Source organism: Caenorhabditis elegans, chromosome IV, assembly GCF_000002985.6.
Source record: "Caenorhabditis elegans chromosome IV".
In the NCBI taxonomy this organism is placed as follows: Eukaryota; Metazoa; Nematoda; class Chromadorea; order Rhabditida; family Rhabditidae; genus Caenorhabditis; species Caenorhabditis elegans.
In genome coordinates, this window is record NC_003282.8 from 3,902,585 (window position 1) to 3,925,562 (window position 22,978).

At 36.0% G+C, this 22,978-nt stretch overlaps 14 protein-coding genes across 15 annotated transcripts; 11 read left to right on the top strand and 3 right to left on the bottom strand.

The window, feature by feature from the left end:
• Positions 1-670: 670 nt before the first annotated feature.
• F56D6.6 (Glycophorin-A) lies at positions 671-1,060 on the top strand (the record flags this gene model as incomplete). Its single annotated transcript, NM_068033.2, has 1 exon — positions 671-1,060. One exon carries the CDS (start codon positions 671-673, stop codon positions 1,058-1,060), a length of 390 nt encoding a protein of 129 aa, NP_500434.2.
• Positions 1,061-2,335: 1,275 nt separating this feature from the next.
• Positions 2,336-2,788, top strand: F56D6.21 (uncharacterized protein; the record flags this gene model as incomplete). Its single annotated transcript, NM_001307711.1, has 1 exon — positions 2,336-2,788. One exon carries the CDS (start codon positions 2,336-2,338, stop codon positions 2,786-2,788), a length of 453 nt encoding a protein of 150 aa, NP_001294640.1.
• A 740-nt stretch (positions 2,789-3,528) lies between these two features.
• F56D6.11 (DUF4200 domain-containing protein) lies at positions 3,529-3,909 on the bottom strand (the record flags this gene model as incomplete). The annotated part of the gene is made up of 1 exon (NM_001038324.1): positions 3,529-3,909. The coding sequence occupies one exon, from the start codon at positions 3,907-3,909 to the stop codon at positions 3,529-3,531; it is 381 nt and encodes a 126-aa protein (NP_001033413.1).
• A 798-nt stretch (positions 3,910-4,707) lies between these two features.
• Positions 4,708-5,022, bottom strand: F56D6.22 (FXYD domain-containing ion transport regulator; the record flags this gene model as incomplete). The annotated part of the gene is made up of 1 exon (NM_001307712.3): positions 4,708-5,022. One exon carries the CDS (start codon positions 5,020-5,022, stop codon positions 4,708-4,710), a length of 315 nt encoding a protein of 104 aa, NP_001294641.1.
• Positions 5,023-5,553: 531 nt separating this feature from the next.
• F56D6.12 (PIR protein) lies at positions 5,554-5,925 on the top strand (the record flags this gene model as incomplete). The annotated part of the gene is made up of 1 exon (NM_001038325.3): positions 5,554-5,925. The coding sequence occupies one exon, from the start codon at positions 5,554-5,556 to the stop codon at positions 5,923-5,925; it is 372 nt and encodes a 123-aa protein (NP_001033414.1).
• Positions 5,926-6,829: 904 nt separating this feature from the next.
• Positions 6,830-7,171, top strand: F56D6.13 (uncharacterized protein; the record flags this gene model as incomplete). The annotated part of the gene is made up of 1 exon (NM_001038326.4): positions 6,830-7,171. The coding sequence occupies one exon, from the start codon at positions 6,830-6,832 to the stop codon at positions 7,169-7,171; it is 342 nt and encodes a 113-aa protein (NP_001033415.1).
• Positions 7,172-8,917: 1,746 nt separating this feature from the next.
• On the bottom strand, positions 8,918-9,364 carry F56D6.18 (E3 CR1-alpha). The gene is made up of 2 exons (NM_001307708.3): positions 9,258-9,364; positions 8,918-9,125 (listed from the first exon to the last, which is right to left on the bottom strand). Exons 1-2 carry the CDS (start codon positions 9,354-9,356, stop codon positions 8,958-8,960), a joined length of 267 nt encoding a protein of 88 aa, NP_001294637.1. The 5' UTR covers positions 9,357-9,364; the 3' UTR covers positions 8,918-8,957.
• Positions 9,365-10,313: 949 nt separating this feature from the next.
• F56D6.20 (uncharacterized protein) lies at positions 10,314-10,502 on the top strand (the record flags this gene model as incomplete). Its single annotated transcript, NM_001307710.3, has 1 exon — positions 10,314-10,502. The coding sequence occupies one exon, from the start codon at positions 10,314-10,316 to the stop codon at positions 10,500-10,502; it is 189 nt and encodes a 62-aa protein (NP_001294639.1).
• A 1,675-nt stretch (positions 10,503-12,177) lies between these two features.
• On the top strand, positions 12,178-12,348 carry F56D6.19 (COX2_TM domain-containing protein; the record flags this gene model as incomplete). Its single annotated transcript, NM_001307709.3, has 1 exon — positions 12,178-12,348. One exon carries the CDS (start codon positions 12,178-12,180, stop codon positions 12,346-12,348), a length of 171 nt encoding a protein of 56 aa, NP_001294638.1.
• Positions 12,349-13,011: 663 nt separating this feature from the next.
• Positions 13,012-14,499, top strand: srz-20 (Serpentine Receptor, class Z; the record flags this gene model as incomplete). Of its 2 annotated transcripts, NM_001307706.2 has the most annotated exons (6): positions 13,012-13,196; positions 13,259-13,371; positions 13,424-13,727; positions 13,776-13,937; positions 14,011-14,234; positions 14,305-14,499. In NM_001307706.2, 6 exons carry the CDS (start codon positions 13,026-13,028, stop codon positions 14,315-14,317), a joined length of 987 nt encoding a protein of 328 aa, NP_001294635.1. The 2 variants fall into 2 exon arrangements, with proteins under 2 accessions (NP_001294635.1, NP_001294636.1); NM_001307707.3 differs by lacking the exons at positions 13,012-13,196; positions 13,259-13,371 and having other exon boundaries at positions 13,458-13,727; positions 14,305-14,317.
• A 621-nt stretch (positions 14,500-15,120) lies between these two features.
• On the top strand, positions 15,121-15,393 carry F56D6.14 (Protein with signal anchor; the record flags this gene model as incomplete). Its single annotated transcript, NM_001038327.3, has 1 exon — positions 15,121-15,393. The coding sequence occupies one exon, from the start codon at positions 15,121-15,123 to the stop codon at positions 15,391-15,393; it is 273 nt and encodes a 90-aa protein (NP_001033416.1).
• Positions 15,394-15,875: 482 nt separating this feature from the next.
• Positions 15,876-16,139, top strand: F56D6.23 (uncharacterized protein; the record flags this gene model as incomplete). Its single annotated transcript, NM_001307713.3, has 1 exon — positions 15,876-16,139. The coding sequence occupies one exon, from the start codon at positions 15,876-15,878 to the stop codon at positions 16,137-16,139; it is 264 nt and encodes an 87-aa protein (NP_001294642.1).
• Positions 16,140-17,221: 1,082 nt separating this feature from the next.
• Positions 17,222-19,029, top strand: srz-19 (Serpentine Receptor, class Z; the record flags this gene model as incomplete). Its single annotated transcript, NM_068035.2, has 5 exons — positions 17,222-17,410; positions 17,470-17,573; positions 18,057-18,357; positions 18,576-18,737; positions 18,781-19,029. 5 exons carry the CDS (start codon positions 17,222-17,224, stop codon positions 19,027-19,029), a joined length of 1,005 nt encoding a protein of 334 aa, NP_500436.2.
• A 551-nt stretch (positions 19,030-19,580) lies between these two features.
• Positions 19,581-21,931, top strand: clec-67 (C-type lectin domain-containing protein). Its single transcript, NM_068036.7, has 9 exons — positions 19,581-19,827; positions 20,126-20,401; positions 20,449-20,632; positions 20,680-20,773; positions 21,022-21,255; positions 21,303-21,447; positions 21,495-21,592; positions 21,637-21,758; positions 21,806-21,931. The coding sequence occupies exons 1-9, from the start codon at positions 19,611-19,613 to the stop codon at positions 21,837-21,839; spliced, it is 1,404 nt and encodes a 467-aa protein (NP_500437.2). The 5' UTR covers positions 19,581-19,610; the 3' UTR covers positions 21,840-21,931.
• The last annotated feature ends 1,047 nt before the right edge of the window (positions 21,932-22,978 follow it).

The following is a 22,978-nucleotide window of genomic DNA, read 5'->3' on the forward strand; positions in this document are numbered from 1 at the left end:
TGATTTGAAACACCGTTTTTCAATTATTTAAAATAGTTATTTTGGAAAAAAATTAATAATAAATATTAAATTGCGGATTTTAGGTCAATTTTGACATTTATGGCGATTTCCTTAGGGTTTTCAAGTTTTTTTTACGGAAAAAGTAATTGCATAATTGACAAACAATGTTTCAAATCAAATAGAAGAAAAATCGAGAAAAACTGACGAATTTAGCCAGAAAACGCAAAAATATCAAAAATGACGTCACTCATTCGCGCGGTAATTCAAATTTCGTCAGCCGTTTCTTTGATTTTCTCAAAATTGAAAAAATCATAAAAAATTTAGAAAATTATTTTTTTTACAGTTATATTCGGTTATTAGGGTCCATTTTCTGTCATTTAAAGCAACAAAAAAATTTTGACTCTACTCCACCTTTAAAGGAGGAGAACCAAAATCTGATAAATTACTCAAAATTTTCCCCTAATTCCGAATACCTATGTGAAAAAATTCAAAAAAAATTCCTGATTTTATATTTCAGCTTGAAATAAAAATGAAATAAAAATAAAAATTTAACCTTTTCCCTGACAACCTTCTTGAACTTCTCGACCTTTGAGTTCATTCTCTTTCCCATATAAAAATGCTCCTGGAATCCATAAAAATCCATCAATTTGTTCGATCTCAGCAAATCATGATGATTATCCCACAGCTCGTCTGTCTCTCAATGCTAATCGTCACTGTAACGTCGCAAGCTCCAGATGCGACCGCCTTACAGAAGACATCCAACGACAACAGCTCTGCACTTTCAACAAATGAAATGGAGAAAAATGCGAATAAAACTGCAGAGGAACAAAAGGAAAAGGATAGAAAAAAGAACGAAAGTTTCTCGGAGGCCATTCTATCCTTTGGAGTTGTCTGGATAGTGGTGGTCGTTTTGTTGTTCCTTGGAGGATCGGCTGCTGCAGGCATCATCATTTTCATCATTATTCAAGACAGAGAAAAAGAGAAGATGGCGGCTGCAGAACTTGATAAACTTGACAGCATCACAGAGGGAAGCACAGAAGGGACTATTAGAGGAAATTGAACTGGCTCTTTTTTGTAATTTTAATGAATGAATGAAGTGTTGAGAAATGGGGACTTATCTGACGCGGATAACTTTGTTACAGGATTTTTGGTGTCTAGGATTTTCTATGAAATGTATGCATTTTTGATGAATCTATAAAACAAAATCTCAAATTTCAGTAAAAAAGCCGGTCTGAAATTGTTGGAGTCTCGCCAAATTGCTCAAAGCTCAAGAGTTTTTTTAATTTTTAGTGATTTTTAGGTTTTTGAAAATTTTTATGATGTTGGAAAAAATCAATCATTTTTTCATATAACTCCAGCAAGGCATTTTTCAGATTTTTTCGAAAAAAATATCCAAAAAGCTTCCAAAATACTGTTACACCTGAAATATCCTGAATACCCTGAAAATGACCTGGAAATACTAAAAAATTCCCTAAAAATTAAGAAATGATTAAAAAAAAGTATCATTTGAGCCCATTTTACGGGCCTCTGTCAATTTCAGATCAACTACTTCTTTCTTGTACGAAATGCTCGTCCACCGCAAAATGTTTTGTAGGGAAATTCTTTAATAGCTCTCTTCCAAATGGCAACGGTTTTGTTTTGAAGTATCAAGTGAGCTGAAATACTTTCATTTTAAGGAAAATTCAAAGACCCTAATTCAGTCGCAAGTTGCTTAAAAGGGGATAGAAAAAATGGAAAGTTTTCCTGGAAGTGCGAGAATCAAGAACAAATCCTGCAAATGATAGTGCTTTGCTTTCTAATTACGAGAAAAATATTCTAATGACACCATTGATAAATTGAACAAAAACAGGTGAAAACGTCTTCCTTAAAAGCAGTGAAAGTTTGAAGAAAAAACTCAGAAAATCCTTATAATCAACTATGTATGTACTATGTAACTATGTAATTAGGAACAACAGAAGTAGTTCGGCCAAAAAAATAGAAGTCAACCATGTTTCCTCCGCAGTTTCAGAAAACTACAAATATATTTTTAACGTATACGTATAGTATCCCTACAGTAGCACAACAGTACCTAATTTTCCTAAACTACAGTACCCCTACAGCACCCTTACATCACCCTTACAGTACCACTACAGTCATATTTACACACAATAATAAAATGTCCTCCTAGAAAAGCTTTAACACATGAAGAATCTCACTAAAAATTGAATTGTTACGAAAGAAGAAACATCCCTGACCACCTTTTTGAACTTTTCGACCTTCCAGTTCATTCTCTTTCCCATATAAAGATGCTCCCGGCATCCAGAAAACCCATCAATTTGCTTGATCTCAGCAAATCATGATGATTATCCCACAGCTCGTCTGTCTCTCAATGATATTCATCCTTGAAACGTCGCAAGCTCCTGATGCAGCCGCCTTGCAGAAGACATTCAACAACAGCAGTGCACAAATGAAAGCAAACTTCGACAAGAATGCAGCAGAGAGTAAGGAAAATTTTGAGAAGAAAAAAGATGAAATGGAGAAAGATTTCAATAAAACAAAGGAGGAAAATGAAAAAAAAGCGAAAGAGGATAAGAAGAAAGCGGAAGGTTTCATCGAATCTATCCTGGCATTCGGAGTTGGTACGATTGTGTTGACCGTTCTTCTGTGCGTCGGAGGTTCTTTGGCTGCAGGCCTTGTCACGTATTTCATTATTCGCGGACGCAAGAGGGACAAGGAGATTGAGGCAGAAATCGTTGCCGCGTCTACAATGGGAACAGTTGGAGCGGCTACCACCGGTGGGGAGAAATGAAGTGTCCTTTTTGCATGCACCTATAACGAATGAATTTTTTAAGAAATTTTCTTAGTTGCAGATCACAATATTTCAGGTTTTTCCTGTGCCAAGGTGGTATAAAGTTATTTAATTTGTTAAAGATGCCTCTATTTATTTTTGAATGCATTTTTAAGGATCAAATTCACAGATTGAACAAATCATTGACGTAACCTAGTAGAAAATAATAAATAGTAATATATATACCGTATAGTACTTCTACCGTAGCCTTATTATTGATAAATTTATTCCTGCCCTCATGATTTTTGTGAGAGTTCAGTATTTGGGTTTCTTTGTCCTTGAACGTGGTATTTCAAAACAAAACATTTTTTCTCAGAAAATTTGAATTTCCCGCCAAAAGATATTCACAAAAAAAATTGAGTTTTCAGTCAAACTTTTATCACGGAGAATTTGAATGTACCACCAAATTGGATTTTCTCACCCAATGTTTTTTCGCAAAAATATTAATTTTCCGAGTAAATTTTTCCACAGAAAATTTGAATTTCCCGCGAAATTTCAATTTGTTTCCTAACCATTTTTACAAAAAAATTGAATTTTTCGCCAAAATCTTCGATCTCACCAGACTACAGAGTTCAAAGAGTAAACATAGTTACAGAGCACATCACTTCCTACATGTTAGAAAATGATGCCATCCGTTTAACATAGCATAACTTTAAACATACTTATTCAATAAAAGAAATACATTTATTCAACTGTTCTCTTCAAATAGTATGGGGCTCTTCAAAACTTCCGTTGTTGCCCATTGGTTGACCATTTCTCATGTAGTACTCAGGCGATCTGTTGCACCGACGAATGCAGATAACCACAATCACAATTGCCCCGATAATCACCACAATTGTCACCACAACAATACAAACCACCCAGATGATTCCGAAAGTGACAAGCTTCGACATGAAGTCTTCGTGATTCTTCACCATCTCATCAGCCCTCTTATTATGATCATCCAACATTTTATTCGAGTTCTTCTTAAACGAGTCATCCATTTCTTTGCTGGATTTGTTGTGAAACGCATCCATTTCAGCAGCTTTTTTATTGAAGTCAGCTTTCATCTTTGCCACGTCTTCATCATACTTCTTCTTCATGTCATCATTGGAGAATTGGCATAGAACAAGAGTAGATAGCAGGCCGTATCCGCAGGAATCATATCAGACACCAAAGCGTCGAGTTGAAAGAACTGATAGTGCACCGACGAGTCCTGATTATTGAATTGGAATGAATTTTTTATTCGATTTTTTTCTTGAATTTTTTGAAGTCCCACCAAAATGTTTCTCGTAAAATTTGTTTTTTTTTCCTGTCATCAATGATCTCGGAAGTTTTGAATTTCCCGCTTAAATTCTTTCAGAAAACACTTGAATTTCAATTTTATGCCACAATTTTTTTAATAGGAAATTCAATTTTTCCGCCAATGTTTTTTCACTGAAAATTTGAATTTCTACCAAAATTTTATCGTAGTCAGTAAGAAATGGTTTACCTCTACAATATTTTTTTCATAAAGCTTTAATTTCCCGCCGAACATCTTCTTAGATCTATTGAATTCCCGCCAAGAATGTTTTCCCATACAATTTGAACTTGCCATCAAATTTTCTAACAGAAAATTCAAAAATTCCGTGAAAAAATCTTAACATTTGAACTTTTGGAACCGAATATTATTCCGTATGAAATACACGTTCTCACCACTTTTCAAAGAATTTTCCGTCGAGCAGAAACCTGAAAAAGTCCTAGTGGTCAAGTTTTCAGGACCACCATCAAATGAGAGATCATGGATTATAACGTAAGCTCCCTACGATTCAGAAAAATCGATACAACAACTTTTTTACAAATTTTATGTCATGTCATGCAACAATACCACAAGACGAAATATTTCAAAAAAACTAATTTATTCACAAAAGAGAGCACTTCACATTCCTCCGGTAGTTCCTCCGCCAGTGGATCCTTGACTTTTGCCACCGAATCCTCCACCCATCTTGTTCCGTTATATCAAGGAACTGCGCTCTCCGTTGACGCATCACACAAACTGTAATACTGACCGAAATGACGACAACCAACACAATCACGACGAGCTCGACGATAATGAACCCGACCAATCCAAGAGATGCCAGTTTTTGGAAAAATTCTTCCTCGATGTTGAATGCTTGAACTGATGGCATCATGAGGCAAAGCAGAAAGGAGAACCAAGCGATTTGTGGAATGATCATCTTGATTTGATAATAAAAAGTGAGGATCTTGGAGAAAATCGGGGAATTTATAGGGAAATGGGACCCTATCTATAAAGGTCATCGGAACGGCTCACGGCATATTATTTTTAAAAAATAAATTTTTAATTATAATGCTTTTTTAGTGGAAATCATTTTCATCTGGTATTGATGCATTTGTAAAACTAGGGGCGGCTGAAATATGCTTCCGTAGTAGAAAAAAGGGCTTCAGCGGGCTTACCATTAGGCTTAAGTGTAGGCTTAGGCTCAGGCTTGGGCTTAGATGGGAGGGAAGAAAGAACAATAGGATTCCAGAAAATTCAATAATTCATGAAGTGAAAAAATGGAAAAAAGGGCTTAATCGGCCGGCTTGGTCTGAAGCGGGGAAAAAACTATTTTCTTCAAAACACCCACTTTTTGAAAAAAATGTTTTATTTAAATTTTTTCGTGACCGACATATGTTCTATTTATTTATCATCAAGCCGCCATAATTAGTACAAAACCAGTTCTAGTTTTCACAAAAACTAAATCAATATGTTCATCACACGTGGGCTCATTCTCATCTCATTGCTCTTCGTTTTCGTAATGACAGATGATACCCACGATAAAACCGTTTCAAAACTGAAGAATGACTTTGACAAGAACACTGCCGACAGCATTAAAAATTTCAACGACGAGGCTGCCAAGAATAAGAAGGAGCACGAAAAGATCGCCGCTGAAAATCATAAAGAACACGAAGAAATTAAAAAGAGCATGTGGGAAAAGTTTTTGGCATTCGGTACTGTCGTGGTTGTGGTCGTTTTTGTTGTGCCCATTCTTCTTTCAATTGGTGCAAGTGTCATTACGTGTATCCTGGTTCGTCGTTGCAATCGGAATAGTTATGGTGGTTCAGATGGAGGATATTGAATGAAACCTATGAATTTTGATAGATAATAAAGTATTGAGATTCTCACATGTGTTATATTTTGTTGGAAGCTTTCTGCCTGCCTGCCTTTATGGTAACACGACTCTGAAGTTTATCGTATAAAACCTTAATTTTCGGTTCAACTTTTCCGTTTTTCAATGATTAATGCAGTAATCCTGTAAGTAGGGCTTCCATGGGAGGTAGGCGCGGTTTCAGGGCTTGACGCCTGCCTCTTGCCTCATTTCTGGGGGCGCAACTTTTCTATTTCACTATATTTCTCAATTATTAATACAGTAAGATTATAACAAAGTATTGACTTGCTCAAAAACTAGCCCTATTATTGATTTTTGCTGAGAAAAAGCCTTAAAACACCTTAAAAATGTGAATTTTGCCGTTCTTTGAGTCTCGAAACAATGTGTATTTTTGATTTTCTCAAGTAAAAATATCTGAAGACCAGAAATTTCAAATTTCCTTCTCAAAATCGGCTGTATTCTCGAATTTGCAAAGTAAATTATGTAAATTGTTGGAAATTTCGAATTTCTCATGTAAAAATGTCTGAAATTCTGAATTCCATAGACAAAAATGTCTGAACGTCAGAGATTTATTTTTAATAAGGTCATTTTGATAACCACAAATCTAAATTTTAAAAAAATTATCGAAACAGGGAGAGGGAAGAGAGAATAAAGAAATTCCAGAAAATTCAGGAACTCGTGAAGTGAAATAAGGAAAAAACATCTTTGGTAAGCCTTGGAATGAAGCGGGAAAATAAAAATTGAAAAAATACACTTTTTGAAAAAAATAGTATTTTAATTTTTTTCGTGACCGACATATTTTTATTTATCATCACATCGCCTTAACTATAGCTAGTATGAAATCAGTTTTAGTTTTCACAAAAACTAAATCATGATGTTCATCACACGTGGGCTCATTCTCATCTCATTGCTCTTCGTTTTCGTACTGATGGATGAGGAGTTTGACAAAAAAGTTGCAAAAATGAACAATGACCATGATAAAAAAGTTGCGAAGAACAATGAAGCTTACGACAAAGCCGTCGCAGAACAAAAATCAATGTGGGATAAGTTTTTGGCATACGGTACCGCCGTGGTTGTGGTCGTTTTTGTTGTGCCCATTCTGATTTCAATTGCTGCAAGTGTCATTACGTGTATCCTGGTTCGTCGCTGCAATCGGAATAGGTATGGTGGTCCAGGTGGACCCACACAAGGAGGAACTACCGGTGGAGGATTTTAAATGAAACCTATGAATTTTGATAGATAATAAAGTTTTGAGATTCTCACGTGCGTTATATTATGTCTAGGCTTCTCTTGAATTGTACATACATGCCTTTTCTGTCTGCCTATCTATATGGATTAGGGCTGTTATGAGGGACAAAAAAGGTCGTCCCTCGTCCCAATCTTGGGGACGTAGGACGTCCCATGTCCCATTGCCGGGGGACGGGGACGCGTCCCCGTCCCCCAAGATAGGGACGAGGGACGACCCTCGTCCCCTTACCAGGGGACGTCCCTCAAGTGAATTAATTTATTCATACAAGTTACACGTATTACAAGTATTATTTATACGTATGATATGTGGAATATACACGCCATCCACCTAAAATGATATTAAACGTACTAAAGATTCACGTAAAGTATTGTTTACTTCAGGTTAAAAATTAATATTGGAAAAATATATATTGGGGGACGACTTTTCGTCCCGCTGATGAGGGACGGGGACATGTCCCCGTCCTCCAAAAAGGGACGTCCCCAAATTTGGGACGACCTTCATAACAGCCCTAATATGGATGCACATTTTTAGGGCTTCCATGGAAGGCAGGTTTCAGGGCCTGACGCCTGCCTCCAACCTCCCGGCCTCTCACCTTATTTCTGCAGAAGTCAAAGACTTCGGATTTACAGTGCGAAAGGGTTTTTTTGCCGCGGCCGACACTTTTCGGGTTTCACGCCGCACTACTCGGCGTTTGCCGCCAGCTTCTTACCCAAGACTTCGCAACTTCTTACCCAAGCCTTGCCCAAAAAATAAAAACATTTATAAGGAGTAGGCAAGAGTTGGGTAAACCTTGGGCAAGAGTTTGGCGCCGCCTCAAAAATGAAAAAAGTCGTCGACTGCCTCGTCGTCTCGACGCGGCTCCCAAGTCTTGCCCAAGTCTTACCCAAGTTTTGCCTATTTCTTACCTGTATGTACCCGTATTACGTTACCCGTATTACGTATGTACGAGGCAGGCGCAGGTGTAGGTTTTAACGCCTAATTTAAAACGCCCATAATTTTCACTATTTCTCAATGATTAATGCGGTAAGACTGTATCAGACGATCGATTACTCAAAAATTAGTCATATTCACAGAGCGGCTTTTACGTGGCCTAGAAAAATCGAAAACTCGGCCAATGATTCATCTGTGATTTTTGACGTGGGATGCTTCTGAAACTTGACGAGAATGTTTTACAGAAGGGGGTTTTATAGTTCCACCTTGGCGATTTAAAAAAAAATGCCCCGTATCCAAGTTATTAAGGTCGCCGAGTTTTCTTATTTTACGGCCACCTACTAAAAACCGCTCTATGCATCATTATTCTTTGCCGATAAACAGCATGAAATCCGCCTAAAAACTTGAAATTCACTGTTTTTAGAATCAAAAAGGTGAGAAAAAATGTTCAAAACTGTTTAAAATTTCACATTTTCACGTAAAAATGGCAGGAAATGGTGAAATTCCTACTCAAAATTGTCCGAATTCTCAAAGTTGATTATAAAATCATCCAACAATGCAAAGTTCATTCGGAAATTCAAATTCTGCACCCTTCATTTAGTACAACCCAAGGTTATGTGCTCAAAAGCTCCCAGTGTCGTAAAATATGGCGAATCTTACGCAATAAACCGGTGTCTGCGTACTTTTGACACTACAGTAACACACAAAACTTCAACTGAACACTAGCAACTTCTAGCTTTTTGAGATCGATCTCAATTTAATAGAACAAATTGAAAAACACAGAAAAACGATTTTTTGCGAGTTCCAGATACAGAAAACTTCGTCATTCTTCTGGATGACTGCCATCGCTGAGATCCTGTTGCACAATGTGCACTTTTTGTCCGTGACGACCGACACAAAAGTACATAAACGTGGAGATCATGGCACAAGTTGCAACCGAGCAGCTAATTATAACAATTATCCATTTTGTTCCGAGAGTGTAGGTGGGGGTCTGGAAAAATTTGACTTATTGCAATTTCAACTAAAGTGTCGAAAAATGAAACTTTCAGGGTCCGTACGAGCTTGATGGTATTTCCAGCCAAGAGAAACCCAATATAGTTTTGATGGAAATTATTCGAATTACCTCACACTTTGGCAACTCCTTGGTGTCGCTGGGCTCGGCGAGCACACTGGTGGCACAAAAAATGAGCAGTAATTGAAAAAGAAGTTGTTTGATATGCATTATGAGAAAATTGAAATAAAATAATAAATTTTACCAAAAAGGGGGGAGGGGAATCCACCCCCATCAAAAGTTGAAATATGGATTTTCACGGAAGAATTATAATTTTTTGTATAACTTTAATTTTAGTTTTTTTTAATTAAAAATTCAAAAAATTACATTTAAAGGTGGAGTAGAGTCGAATTTTTTGCTTTAAATGACAGAAAATGGACCCTAATAACCGAATATAACTGTAAAAAAAATTTAAAAAATTTTCTAAATTTTTTATGATTTTTTCAATTTTGAGAAAATCAAAGAAACGGCTGACAAAATTTGAATTCCCGCGCAAATGAGTGACGTCATTTTTGATATTTTCGCGTTTTCAAGCTAAATTCGTCGATTTTTCTCGATTTTTTCTTTTATATTTGATTTGAAACATTGTTTGTCAATTATTTAAAATTCTCATTTTGAAAAAAAATTAAAAATAAATATTAAATTGCGGCCAATTTTGACATTTCTGGCGATTTCCCTAGGGTTTTCAATTTATTTTACAGAAAAGTGGTTATATAATTGACAAACAATGTTTCAAATCAAATATAGAAGAAAAAATCGAGAAAAATCGACGAATTTAGCCAGAAAACGCGAAAATATCAAAAAAGACGTCACTCATTTGCGCGGTAATTCAAATTTCGTCAGCCGTTTCGTTGATTTTTGAAAAATTGAAAAAATCATAAAAAATTTAGAATTTTTTTAAATTTTTTTTAAAGGTATATTCGGTTATTAGGGTCACTTAAAGCAAAAAAAAATTTCGACTCTACTCCACCTTTAAAAAAGTAAATATATTTTATTTGTGTAAATCCCTAAATCCCACGTGCTCCGATGACCCTATTAGATAATTTTTCACCCCTATAAATTCCTTCAAACTTCCCAATAAGCTCATTGTTTTCTATTGAAAAACTCAATTCGTTCTGTTCGTCAACAATGCCAGAAACTGTGGTTACCTCTCATAGCTCAAGTGTCCATTCCCATTCTGAAGAAAGTTCAAGTTCGTTCAATTGGGATATCAACGAGTTTTGGTGGGTTTATCTGATTGGACTCGTAGTGTTCCTCGTTGTGCTCGCAATCGTCCTCGGAATCGTCTTTTACTGTTTGCGCAAAAAAAATTCTTGAACTATTATTATTATGATGAATAAATGATTTGAAGTGGCATTTAGGTTTTCACATTTTGTCTGTCAGTTGACCACCATATAAAAAATTAGGTACCGCTCACCTGGTCGCATCTTTCAAACACCTATATCTTCGTTATTCTGGAAGCTTTAAAGGTGGAGTACCGAAATTGGGGAAAGATTTTTAAATAACTCCAAATTTTCCCCTGATTCCGAATTTCTATGTGAAAAAATTCAAAAAAATTTCCCTGATTTTATATTTGAGCTTGAAATTGCGATTTTCATTTGCGTACCCATGAGATTTTTCAAATTCGCGCCGAAATAAGTTATCCTTGGAGCGCGTTTGCCTCATTCAATTTTCGACATATATTTCCACTTTTTCAGTTTTCAGCTATTTTCATTCATTTTAAAATGTTCAATTGGAACGAAAGAATAAATTAATCCGATAATATACGACAACAATGACCGAAAATAGCAGAAAAACTGAAAAAAAGTGAAAATATATGTTGAAAATTAAATGAGGCAAACGCGCTCTAAGGATAACTTATTTCGGCGCGAATTTGAAAAATCTCATGGGTACGCAAATGAAAATCGCAATTTCAAGCTCAAATATAAAATCAGGGAATTTTTTTTGAATTTTTTCACATAGAAATTCGGAATCAGGGCAAAATTTGGAGTCATTTAAAAATATTTCCCCTATTTCGGTACTCCACCTTTAAAAAAACGGTCAACTAGGAAAATATAGCTCGTAAAATTTTATATATTTTTTCAGTTGACAGATTTTTCATAACTCTGCTGGTTATGGAAAAACGGACACAGACAACATGACAGTCTATTTAGCTTCGACCCGTTAGCTTTTATAAAATCACTCGTATCTTTTTGCGTTTCGGAGATTTGCCGATTTGCCGGAATCTTTCATTTTGGTCAGTTTGCCGAAATTTCATTTTTGGCAAATGCCGATTTGCCGGAAGTTATAACGGGGATTTTTTAAAAGACGGGAACACTTGAAACTGTGCCTCTTTGACATTTTTCAGCTTTCTTTAGATATTTTCATAGAATTTTCTTACTTTTTAAAAATGATGTTAGAAAACTTATAGGATGCGTACAATCTTGCCAATTAAAATTTAAATTCTGAATTTTCCAAAAAAAAAAATGCAAAACCGCAATTTGCCGAATGGTTTATTTTACTGCTGCTTTTTCGAAAAATCGGCAAAGTGCCGACTTACCGATTTACCGCAAATTTTCAATTCCGGCAACTTGCCGATTTGCCGGAAAAAATCGTTTGTCGCCCACCCCTGATTCAATCTGAAACTAACAATGTTTTTTTGTTTAAATTTTCCTGAAAACAAGTGCCGTTTCCCGAAAAAATTCCAAAAATTCCAGGTGGTTTTCAGACTCTGTGTGAAGTTTTTTCAAAATCCTTCAACAAAATTAAATATCATTTTCAGATTGAACAAGCATTTTCCTGCATTTTTTGTATCAATTTTTCATACAAAAAGTTGGATTATCACACGTCCTTTAAAACTAGCCTAGAAAATTGATTTCCAAAATTAAATGTATTTGTGTCCCAATCCCACGTGACCCTATTAGATAATTTTCCACCCCTATAAAAGCGTTCAAATTTCCCAATAAGCTCATTGTTTTCTCTTCAAAAACTCAATCGATTTTCTTCATCAACAATGGGTTCAATGTCAGTAAGTGCCGGCGGCGATAGCAGCAAAGGTACGGTATCAATCAACCATGGTTGGTTTGATCTTTGGTACGTTTGGTTGATTGGAGTCGTTTTGTTCGCCATTGTGCTTGCAATCGTCATCGGAGTCGTCGTTTACATGGTGCGTCGACAGAAGTAGAATGGAAATTGAAATGCGTGATCATACAATGTCGGAAAAAGTTCTTGAATTATTATGATGAATAAATGGTTTGAATTGGCATTTAATATTGTACATTTTCTCAGTTAAACTCTGACCGGGCTCTTCAGAGCTTTCTTTTTATTTAAAATTTATGTATAAAACGGGTTGTTCTATTTGAAAACGACATTAATTATTGCTGTAAAGCTTGCAAAAATTCTCAGAGAGTGCCTGAAAATAGCTGCTGAAAAAGTGTCGTTAAAATTTTTAGGAACTCGGAAATTTTTAGACACTACTTGAAATATTTTTCAAGTTTTTCAAAAAAATTAAATATCATTTTCAGATAGAACAACCCGTTTACTGCATTTTTACATCAGTTTTGGATCAAAAAAGTTGGGTTTTAATGTTGAAATGAGCCAGTTTAGTGCATTTGCCGAAAAATTCCGCGTAGATCTGGTTCCAGTGTTATAATGTTTGTATTTTTGACCGCAAAATGATTGTACGAACTTAAGAATTATCCAACAGTTCAGACAACTCACTACCAACAAAACTTTTTTTCATGCTGTGATCTTCAAAATGGCAGGTGATATTTATTGCGTATGTATATATGTACATAATATTTCTATATATAAATTTTCACAGCAGTCTTTCGTGGTCATTCTACAACATTCCATTTAATTATGTCTACTTTAAACTTGTCGACTCCACTGGACGATTATTTTGACCTTAAAGACATATCGGCCTATAAACATTTAAAAGCTGTGACATTTCTGGTTTTGCTTCTATTAAACTTTTTTATGTTTCCTTTTTATGTATATGTTTTCAAAGCGAATCGCGTATTGGACAAAGAGGTATTTCTTAGTGTTCTCAGATTTTGGCAAGAAAGGTCAACTATTTTACTATTTTCTTTAAGATTCCCATCTTCCCGTTTGTGAATCATTTTTACAGTGTGATAAGAATGGTTCAAATTATTTTTCTTTGTATGTGTACTGTAATAATTTTTATCATTCTTGCTTATACATTACGGTATATTCAAACTCCATAAGTTCACAGAATCAACATGAATTTCCATTTCCAGGTCAACAAGTCTAGTCATCTTGACTTTGGCTGTAATGATATTTGTGGTTCTTAGTGGCATCTTTGTTCTTATCGGAACGTCAGAAACATTCAACATGTTGCTTTTTTTGCTAGCTATTACTAGAGCGGTAATTTATTTTTGGCCGTCCAATGAGAAAAAAATAAAGACCATCCTCATCCATATTCATAAAAGAGTTCACTACTTATACTTCGCATTTATCACAAAAACGGTGATATTCTTTTTTGTAGCTATGTATATGGAATGGACAGATACGAATATATGGTATATTCTTCCCGCTTTCGTGGTGAGTAAACAGCAGGTTAAGAAATTTGCAAAAATAAAATGTTTTCAGTCGATTCAAGTTTTGTTACACGTATTGATATTTGTGTCTGCCATTCTTCACATTCCAATAATGATCAGTATTCGAAAGTTGTCTTATTTGGCGTCAGCTCAGCAAAATAATCCACAAAGATACATTCTATGGCAAATAATTAGTGTTCTGATGTTCAAATTGGTGCGTTCAACTATTATATTATATTTAGAAATTTGAAAATTTGAATATAAACGTTACGCTATGACTCTTGTAGATAGCTTTACCGTACATCATATTTGGGATTTTCGACATTGATTATGTTCTTGAAATTATCCCATTCGACTGTTTTTTGTTACCTATAATAGTTCAAATATCGTACTTGGGATGTAACAGGCGAAATGTGGAAACTTTGCTCACTTCATTCCATTTGAAGAAGTTTATTCAAGTTTTGTTTGACCGTCAGACTGCAGTAAATCCACTGTCAACAACAGATCAAAGGTGTTGATTTTTTTCTACTTTTTTGTTTTTAGTAAAAAAAAAGTCAACATTAAAATATTTTTGATTTCAGTACTCGTTTCTAGATGTTTTATAGCATTTCAAAGCAAGTGCTACTACAACACATTCCTACGCAAACAAACAACTGAAGGTCTGCGTGCACATCGATCGATATCGGCTGAGCATGAATATTTTTTGATGCAGGTGAAATTTATGCCACCTCACGGTTCCCATATCTGAAATAGCTAGTTTCTCAAATTTCTGATGAAATAAATAATTTCACCTGCTTCATCGGGTTCTTGGCTTTGCCATGCAGTGTTTCCTCTATTTTTACACATATTAAAACAAGACAAAAATTATGGAAATTTGAAAAAAAATGTTGATGCCATTGTGACGCAGACACCGGATCGGATCATTCAGAATGCGACAAATTTGTTAGTTGATAGGCTGCTAAAAAGTTGCCAACTGGGTTCCAGACATCAAATTTCCGACCTCGTTTTCAGGTGTTCGGAATTGAGTTCTGACGGTACATTTTTTTGCTTTCAAATGATATAGGTCTCGTTACAATGTATGCACGGTAGAAGCTTGGTGTGTTGATGACTGTTTATTGGCAGCCTTCAACATTGTGATTCCAACAAAATTTGTTTGTTTTTTTGAATCTGACACTTTAGACACGTTTCCCAAATATTTAGCAAGGTTCATGTAGTAAGAACAAAAATACAAAATAGAAAATGGTTACGAAAATACATAAAATAATAGCAAATTTCAAAAAATTAAATAATTAACGTAAACTCCAAGCCACCTGTTTCAAAGACGTTTTCCACGATTTTAAAAAACCTCATAGGTTTTCCAAAAAATCAATTATTCCTCAACTCAAGTGCTTCTCAAAATGCATACCATCCAGCTTATCGTGTTGTCTGCTATCTGTGCATCTTCATTTATGGCTCATGCATCCGACCGTCCTGCTCGTGACAGCTTTGATGATCGTGATAAGGAATTCGACCGTAATTACGAGAAAACCAAAAAATTTGTCGATGATACATACGACACCGTAACAATCATCCTGATCGTTGGAGCAGTGTGTGGTGTTATTGCACTTATCGCAACCAGCATTGGAGTGATCATCTCAGTCTATTGCTGTACCCGTAACAGGGATTATTGATTAATTGAACTTTTGTGCGAATGAATTCTTTTTGAAAATGTATGTATTAATAAAGGTTGGAACTTAAATCTCGCTCTGCTAAACTTTTTTCCGTATAGAAAAATGAGAAAAAAAATAAATTCAGCTGATGAAAGAAATCACTCAATTTTGATGACAAACTGCATTTCAATTTGATATAGTTTGTTACAATATCTAAAGAAGTTCTGTGGTACTCAACGAAACGCTTTTATTTCAAAACTATATCTATTGATTAGGTGACCTCCAAACCTCGGATCTCACTACTAATAGTACTATAAGATCAATTCCTGGTCATCAGAATTAGACTTCAGACGGTATACTAGGTATCAGTACAAAAATTCGCTCGCAAAATTAAACAAAAAATTATACACTTTAATTATTCACTTGACCGTGTATCACGTTTTCCAATAACTACACAAATTTTCCAAATCCTTGTTTATTCCTCAACCCAATCTTCTTTCAAAATGCACATCCATCTTATCGTGTTGTCTGCAATCTGTACATCTTCAATTGTGGTTCACTTCTCCTATCGTCTTGTTCGAGAAAACCACGGAGAAAAGGAGCAAGACCGTGGATTGAAAGACACCAAAGAAACCGCCAAGGATGTGCTGGGTTTTGTAAAAATGCTTGGAATAATCCTAGCTATGGTTGTAGGCTTTGCCTTGTTGGGGTTTGTCACGTTTTATCTCTATCAGTATGCGAGTACAGGGGATTTTTTTACTTTTTGAAGTTTTGTGCGAATGAATTTCTTTTGAAAATGTGTGTTCAATTATTGTTACTGTTATTCTGGAAGTTCGTAATCTATCCAATTCTGAAATAAATCACAAATACTCAGCATATCTTACGATGTTTCCGTCTTATAATGGGCTACTCATTAAGGAACTCAGTATTTGCAACGCTGACTGGAGTATTGTAAATTACGTGAATACTTGTGAAGTAACACTCCATGCTAGTTCGGCTTAAATTAATCATTTTTCGACAGGTGAATTTTCGACTATTTTTGGTGTTGTAATGCAGTTTATCTGAAAAGTGTCTGCGCCAGGAGCTAGGTGTTTGTAATCGAAAGCAACGCCAACTTTCTCAACAAAGAAATTACTAACAATGTGAAGACACTTTCAGAATTAGTGAGCTTGCTGAAAATTCCTTCAACATTTTTAAAAAATTACGTAAAAAAATCGTGTATAAAGTTAAAAAACTTGTTCTCTGTCTGTATATATCGCGTCCAAAAAAAAAAACTTAACGCTATTTATAATTCTATCAAAAACAGGTGATATTAAATGTATATCTATATGTACATGTATATAGATAAATCCTTTTCACCGCCTAAATATTTTGTTTTCAAAGTTCCCATTGGATTATGTCAATTTTCAACTCATCGGCTCAACTCGACGCTGAACTAGGCGAGGATGGACGTTTTTATAATCATTTATGGTTTTCAGTTGTTTGACAGGCAGACGTCTGTGAGGCCATATACAATAACTGATCAAAGGTTGAGATCAAGCAATTAAAAATGATTAAATTTAATTTAATTTACAGTACTCGTTTCTAGTGCTCTTGACTGCTACTATATTCTCACAGACACAGCAATAATATTGTCCGCATAATGCAGTTTTAAAACACTTTTTTTTTAACTCGTTTGAGCTTTTCGGTTTTAATAAAATTGTTGAATATCTGAAAAATTAATTTCTGTATATACATAAATTTAGGTTTTGTATAAACCGCAACAGGTGAAACAAATATCCTAATGACCTTCACTCAACGCCGTCATTCCCACATAGCCTTCAAGTTTATTCTCACTTGTTAGTTTTTCATGAATAATATCAGCGAGAACGTAACAGTTGAAAATTTATTTGGAAAGATAATAGGCGTAAAATGCGATAATTGTATCTTAATAAATTACATATTTATATCAGTTTTTGCTACCTTGGTTGCATTTAATTTGGTCCTCTTTACTCTTTATGTGTACGTTTTTAAAACAAATCGCGAACGAGATAAAGAGGTATTGAACTAAAAGACTTTTAAAATTTCTCAGATTTCTTTGTAACCTAACTTTTTAAGATTGTCATCTTCCCGTTTGTAAACCACTTCTACAACGTCATAAAAATATATCAATTACTAATATCTAGTATAATTGCCGGATTCGTTTTCTATGACATATTTGGGTAAGTTGACAACGGGAACGGCGTAATAATGATAACACATCTATTAGTAATGTCCTGGAAAATCGTGATATTTCCGAGTTATTTGTGCGTATTTTTAGATTTTTGTAGATTTTTGTCGAAAGTTTGTTTGCACTGTGCCCTGATGAAGTTTGTTGCTTTCATAAATACACTGTTTTTTTTTGTTTTGCAAGTATTTGCTTAACCTTTTTCGAGAATCTAGCCAGGATCATCCATACGGATATATCTAGATTTTTGTTTACTGTGTAGCAGGGCTGTGAAGCTGACGCCGACAGCTGAAAAAATTATTATTCGGCTGTCGACGTCATGTCGGCGTCAGTAAAGTTGGAGTACGGCGAGTAGGGAAACATGGCTTAAAAGTGAGGGTTGCCTTCACCCTGCCTCCACGCCGCTTCATTTTTAGACTATGGCGAGTATTCAAAGGCTTCGTAGTCAGAGTCAACACTAATTAAATTTCCATTCTAGAAATTCGATCGAAAATGCGATTTATGGATTAACAATTGTTATGTGGTTTTGCTCTGTAACTGTTCTTGTCGGATTGACCGAAGCATTCAATATTTTGCTATTTCTGTTGGCAGTTTCCAGATTTACAATTTATTTTTGGCCGACCACTGAAAAAGTAGTCAAGATTTTACAAACCAATGGACACAAGAGAGTTCACTATTTGTACCTAGCATTTGTCATCAAAACGTTCTTTTTCTTTCTTGCAATCATTTATATTGGTGCGCGCAAAAAAAAGCTCTGGTATTTGGAACCTGCAGTTGTGGTAAGTTAAATTATGCTCCGGGCTGAAACTTGTGCCCGAACCTCTCTTAATCTGCAGAATCGTTTTTTATGAATTAGACGCATAAGCCCGCTTGAAAGCCTAATCACATTCTAAAGCCTAGGCCTATGCCTGAACCTGAACCGAAGAAGGAAACCGATAGTCCGCTCAGTTTTAACGCCATTCCTTTGTAAGCCTGCTTTCAAAAATGCAATTTTCAGATCAATCAAATTTTGTTACACATATTGATTTTTGTGTCTGGATTTCTTTACATTCCAATAATAATAAGTGTACGAAAATTGGCTCACTTGGCATCAGCTCAACAGAATAATCCACAAAGATACATACTATGGCAACTGATTAGTGTACTAATTATTAAATTGGTGAGTCACTCCCGATGAAATGTTATCCTATAAATTATTTTAGATAACGTTTCCCTTTGTATTGAACGGTCTTGTAAGAATCGATTATTTTGTGGTCACCGTCCCGCTCGATTGTTTTTTGCTACCTGTACTAGTTCAAATATCGTACCTGGGATGCAACAAACGGAATGTGACAACTTTGCTCGGTTCGTTTCGTTTGAAGAAGTTTTTGCAAGTTTTGCTGGATCTTAAAGTAACTGTAAATCCATCTTCAACAACAGACGAAAGGTATATATTGTTTTCTAGACCCTAATTGAAACTGATATTTGATTCATTTTCAGTACTCGTTTCTAATGCTCTCGGAATCCAGACATTCAAGACAGAGGCATCGACATGCTGCTACAACAATATCTAATTTCATAGTAATTCTACCGTGACTCAACAGATTAGGCTTGGCGTCAGTGGCGAGTGTGAGCTCGCTACTGAAGCCGATTTAGGCTTAGGCTTAGATTGGCGTCAGTGGCGAGCGTTAGCGACGCTATTTAGGCTTATTTAGTCTTAGGCTTAAACTTAGGTCTATGCTTAAGCTTAGCCTTAGGTTTGGACAAAAAAGAAACATCCAAAATCGTTACAGAAAAAAGAAGTTATCTGAAATTATCTGAAAGTCAACGCGAAACTCAAATTTTCATTTTTCAGCTGATCCCCAATTCTTATCTTGACCACTAATAATTCTTTATCATTTTTTTTTCAATCCTCATCACTTTTCCAGTGTTTCAACGTGCTTGTAAGCACATTTTAATACACTTATCATGATGTCACTGATAAACAAACCCGCATAAAACGAAACGGTTGCGGGTACACTTTCTTCATTTAAATTACTTTTTCAATTGTCAAATGCTTCTCAAACTATTTCTTTTGGCAGCATTTGCTGGGTTGGCCTATGCCGCTTGCCCGGACAGTAATGACAAGGAAATCAGAGGATTCTGTTTCAAGTTTGTTGTTCAAAAGATGGCATACAATGATGCTCGTAATTGGTGTCACTACCAGAATCCTGTCGGCCCTTCCTATTTGGCTGTTGTAGGGAATAAGGAGACTAACAATAATTTGGCAGGTGAGTATTATGTGGGGCTTCCATGGTAGGCAGGCGCGGTTTCAGGGCCGAACGCCTGCCTGCCTTTTGCGGTAATTTGAAAATAAAATTAACTGAAGAAATGGAAAAAAATTCTGTTTTTGCATAACGCGCGTATTCATGGAAGAGGCTGACGGAGGTTGCCTTAAGGTCAGGCAGGCAGGCGTTTCAGCGCTAACATGAGATCCCTACAATTAGGATTTATGTTTGAGTGTAGTGTCACAGTTGGAATTTTCTCGTCAGCTCACCCAAATATATTTCTAGTTTTGTATATTTCCAGTCTACGCTCGTTCTGCATTCGGCGCTTCTGCTGAATACTTCTGGATTGGCCTCAGTAGAAATGGATCTTCGGGAGCCTTGACCTGGGATAACGGATTTCCAGTGATTTATACCAATTTCGGAAGCCATGTTGGAAACAACTACTTCACCGAGAAAATCTCCAATTCAAAATGGGACACACCAGGAGATAGCGAGAAGAATTACTTTGTGTGTAGCTACGATCCGACTGTTCAACCAGTGACACCAAAGGCTACGACGCCTACAACTACCACAGCAGGTAAGCTGAATAAAGCCCAAATGTTGAACCCAAAGAATTCATTTTAGCCAATGTCAACTGCCCACTTGGTGGCCAGCAAACTGTCTTGTTTGCCTATTCGAACGACTTAGTGCCAAGTGTTGTGTTGAACACATTCAGCAGTTCATATTTGAACTCTCAACCCGTAACAATTGCGATTTCAAGATTCGATACACGCCAGCCACAAAGCATGATGTATTTCAATGATTACAAGTTAGTTGCTCCAGTAGTGCACTATCATACTAACCAACTTTTTTCAGCCAAGCCTACTCATACTTGTCTACTAATCTACCAGATTCTACATTGGGATTCGGAGACAGTACGGCAGGAAGTAATGTGTTGGATGTTATTAATGTGAGTACTCTTCGTCTGAAAATAAGAAAAACTTATCAAGTATCTGATTCGATCTACGATAATTGTGGGAGTTTAGAGGCGTCTAGACGCAGATTTCTCAACTGATTTCACATGGTGTACTGATGTCACATTTTTCTGAGCAAAAAATTCCCGCATTTGTGGAGATCAAACCGTTATGGGACATCTTTGCGCGTGGTGTTGTTATACCACTGTTTTACCTTTGTCTGCAACAATTCTATATTTTTCAGAACTTCTACAGCAGTCCCTCCGCTTGTGGATCAGTTGTCATGGTTTTGGCGAAACGTTATCCTAACACCACGGATATCTCGAACACAGTGGCTAAAGTTCGTCAATACCATGGAATAGTCAACTTCCTTGCTTCAAATACTCCATCAGGTGGCACACAGTCTCGAGTGCTCTTTGATCTTGCCTCCAAAACGAATGGAATCTACTCGATCGACGATGACTCAACTTTCTCGCATGTAAGATATTCTATAGCTCCACACATTTCAACTTAAAACAAGTTTAGTTCATTGGATGGATGCCACTACGCGAAAGATATCCGATTTATGCCGTCAATCCAAAAGTATCAGGACAAGGATCTCAGACACTTTCTCCAATGTCCGTGCCACGATATGCTCAGTATTTAATGATGGTGACAGTTCAAAGCCATGGTATCTCATACCTGAAAATTCATTTTGTAAACTTGCCACATTTTCAGTGCCAGTTAGCAATGTTCAATCGGCCACCCTTGGATGGCACAACCAATCTTCCAGCTACTCGGGCATTTTTGGAATGCAACCAGCGGGCTGGGAATATGTAAGGTTTTTGCTTCACTTATTTCAAACTTCAAATAAATTCAGATCAATAGTAATGACGATGGAACTCGTGAAAATATAGACGCGAACGTCTTCAACATGACCATCGATTATGTTTACACCAACACTGATGTCGAAACCATGCAAATCAGATTCTACAGCCCATAGTGAGTAGTTTATTTGATGAATATAGTTCTAAAAAGCCTTTTTTCAGCGCCACAACCTATTGGTTGCCGTATTCTGATTAAGGACATTGTAAGGACAAGGATTTTTTGAATTCACAATGAATTTATATTTATATTTCTTATCTAGCATGGATTTAATGAATGTTATAGAACAGAGTGTTTTTACCGTGCCAGAATAAAGAGATATGAATGACTGAAAAACACTATTCAGGGGTGCGCGGCAATTGGCGTTCGGCAATCGAATTTTCGGCAATTTCGGCAATTGCCGAAGTTGCCGATTGCCGAAAATCAAAATTGCCGAAAATCTAAGATTGATAAAATACTGTAAATTTAAAGGAACACACGGCGCGTTTTAAATTTTTTGAAGCGTTCGAAGCTTTCTGTCATGTAATTTGCCATTGATCTGGGTACGAAGAAAAGAAAATCGACATTTATTTTGCATTCGCGAAATTGATATTTTTTTTTTACAATATACATTTTCTTTGAGATTTCGTTACATTTTTTGTTAAAAAAAAGGTTAGAATTGTTCCTACTGATTATTAGCTACTGATTGTTAGATACTGATGTTATTGTAATAACCTATAGACTCTTTGGTGTTTTAGTTTTGATATTCTAATGTTTTCAAATCCATTTGCTCGATAATTTTGTTTTATTTGATTTTTTTTTAATTAATGAATCTTAAATTTAACAAAACACCTGTTATCCGCGTTGGGAAATTATATAAACAACGTTCCACAAAAAAATTATTTTGAAGAATTGCCGAAAAGTTTCGGCAATCGGCAATTTCGGCAATTTCGGCAATTTCGGCAATTGCCGATTGCCGAAAATTTCCGATTGCTGCGCAGCCCGGACGGAGATGCCGCGTTCGCCGGTCAAGGTGTTGTGTTCGAGACGTTTAATTTAAATGATCTGCCGAGTTACACGACTCACGGAGCCATTCACATCGTTGTGAACAATCAAATCGGATTCACCACCGATCCAAGATCTTCTCGCTCGTCTCCATACTGTACAGATGTTGGTCGTGTCGTCGGATGTCCGATCTTCCGAATTTGTTTTTCCCCGCGAATAATTGTTGTTTTATTGATCATATTATTTCTTCCCGTCCCCTAGATTTGCAAATTTGTCATTCCCATCGTCCACCCCACCTAGAAGGTGGACGGCTAGCATTTTCGTCTAACTTGAGTCTTTACTGAGAGTTTCCT